Source organism: Buceros rhinoceros, unplaced genomic scaffold, assembly GCF_000710305.1.
Source record: "Buceros rhinoceros silvestris isolate BGI_N320 unplaced genomic scaffold, ASM71030v1 scaffold31416, whole genome shotgun sequence".
Taxonomy (NCBI): domain Eukaryota; kingdom Metazoa; phylum Chordata; class Aves; order Bucerotiformes; family Bucerotidae; genus Buceros; species Buceros rhinoceros.
Window position 1 is genome coordinate 2,133 of NW_010416263.1, and position 351 is coordinate 2,483.

Consider the following 351-nt stretch of genomic DNA (forward strand, 5'->3'; position numbering starts at 1 on the left):
GGTAAGGCAGGAGCACCAAAACACAGGGCTCGTGTGGATTCTCTGATGGCTGCTACTAAGGGCCAGGTCATTTGCTGTGGGTCGCTAACAGGCACCTCCCCGCTGTTTGAAATCACCCAACCCAGGTGCCTGCTTTCAGCACCCGTAGGAAAAGCCAAAGCCCTTGGGCTCTGCCTCTGCTCCCGTCTGGTCTGAGCCCAGCCTGCAGCAGAGCCGGGCAGCGGCCGTGGCCTTCACGATCCTCACCTCGCTGTCAGGTACTGCAAGAAATCCGGATGCAGCAGCTTGAACTTCTCTGCAGACGCCTCCGGTCCAAAATCCTGCTGTGGCCTGCAGGGGCGAGAAGGACAG

General features: G+C 59.8%; 1 protein-coding gene across 1 annotated transcript in view; it reads right to left on the reverse strand.

Annotated features, from left to right (window-relative positions):
- The window catches only part of ST6GALNAC2 (ST6 (alpha-N-acetyl-neuraminyl-2,3-beta-galactosyl-1,3)-N-acetylgalactosaminide alpha-2,6-sialyltransferase 2), a gene marked incomplete at its 5' end in the record, with an annotated part of 2,064 nt that overhangs the window by 871 nt on the left and 842 nt on the right, over positions 1-351 (reverse strand). The window contains one exon of the mRNA XM_010137757.1: positions 247-330. Coding sequence (XP_010136059.1) covers positions 247-330 — 84 coding nt within the window. The remainder of the gene's footprint in view (positions 1-246; positions 331-351) is intronic.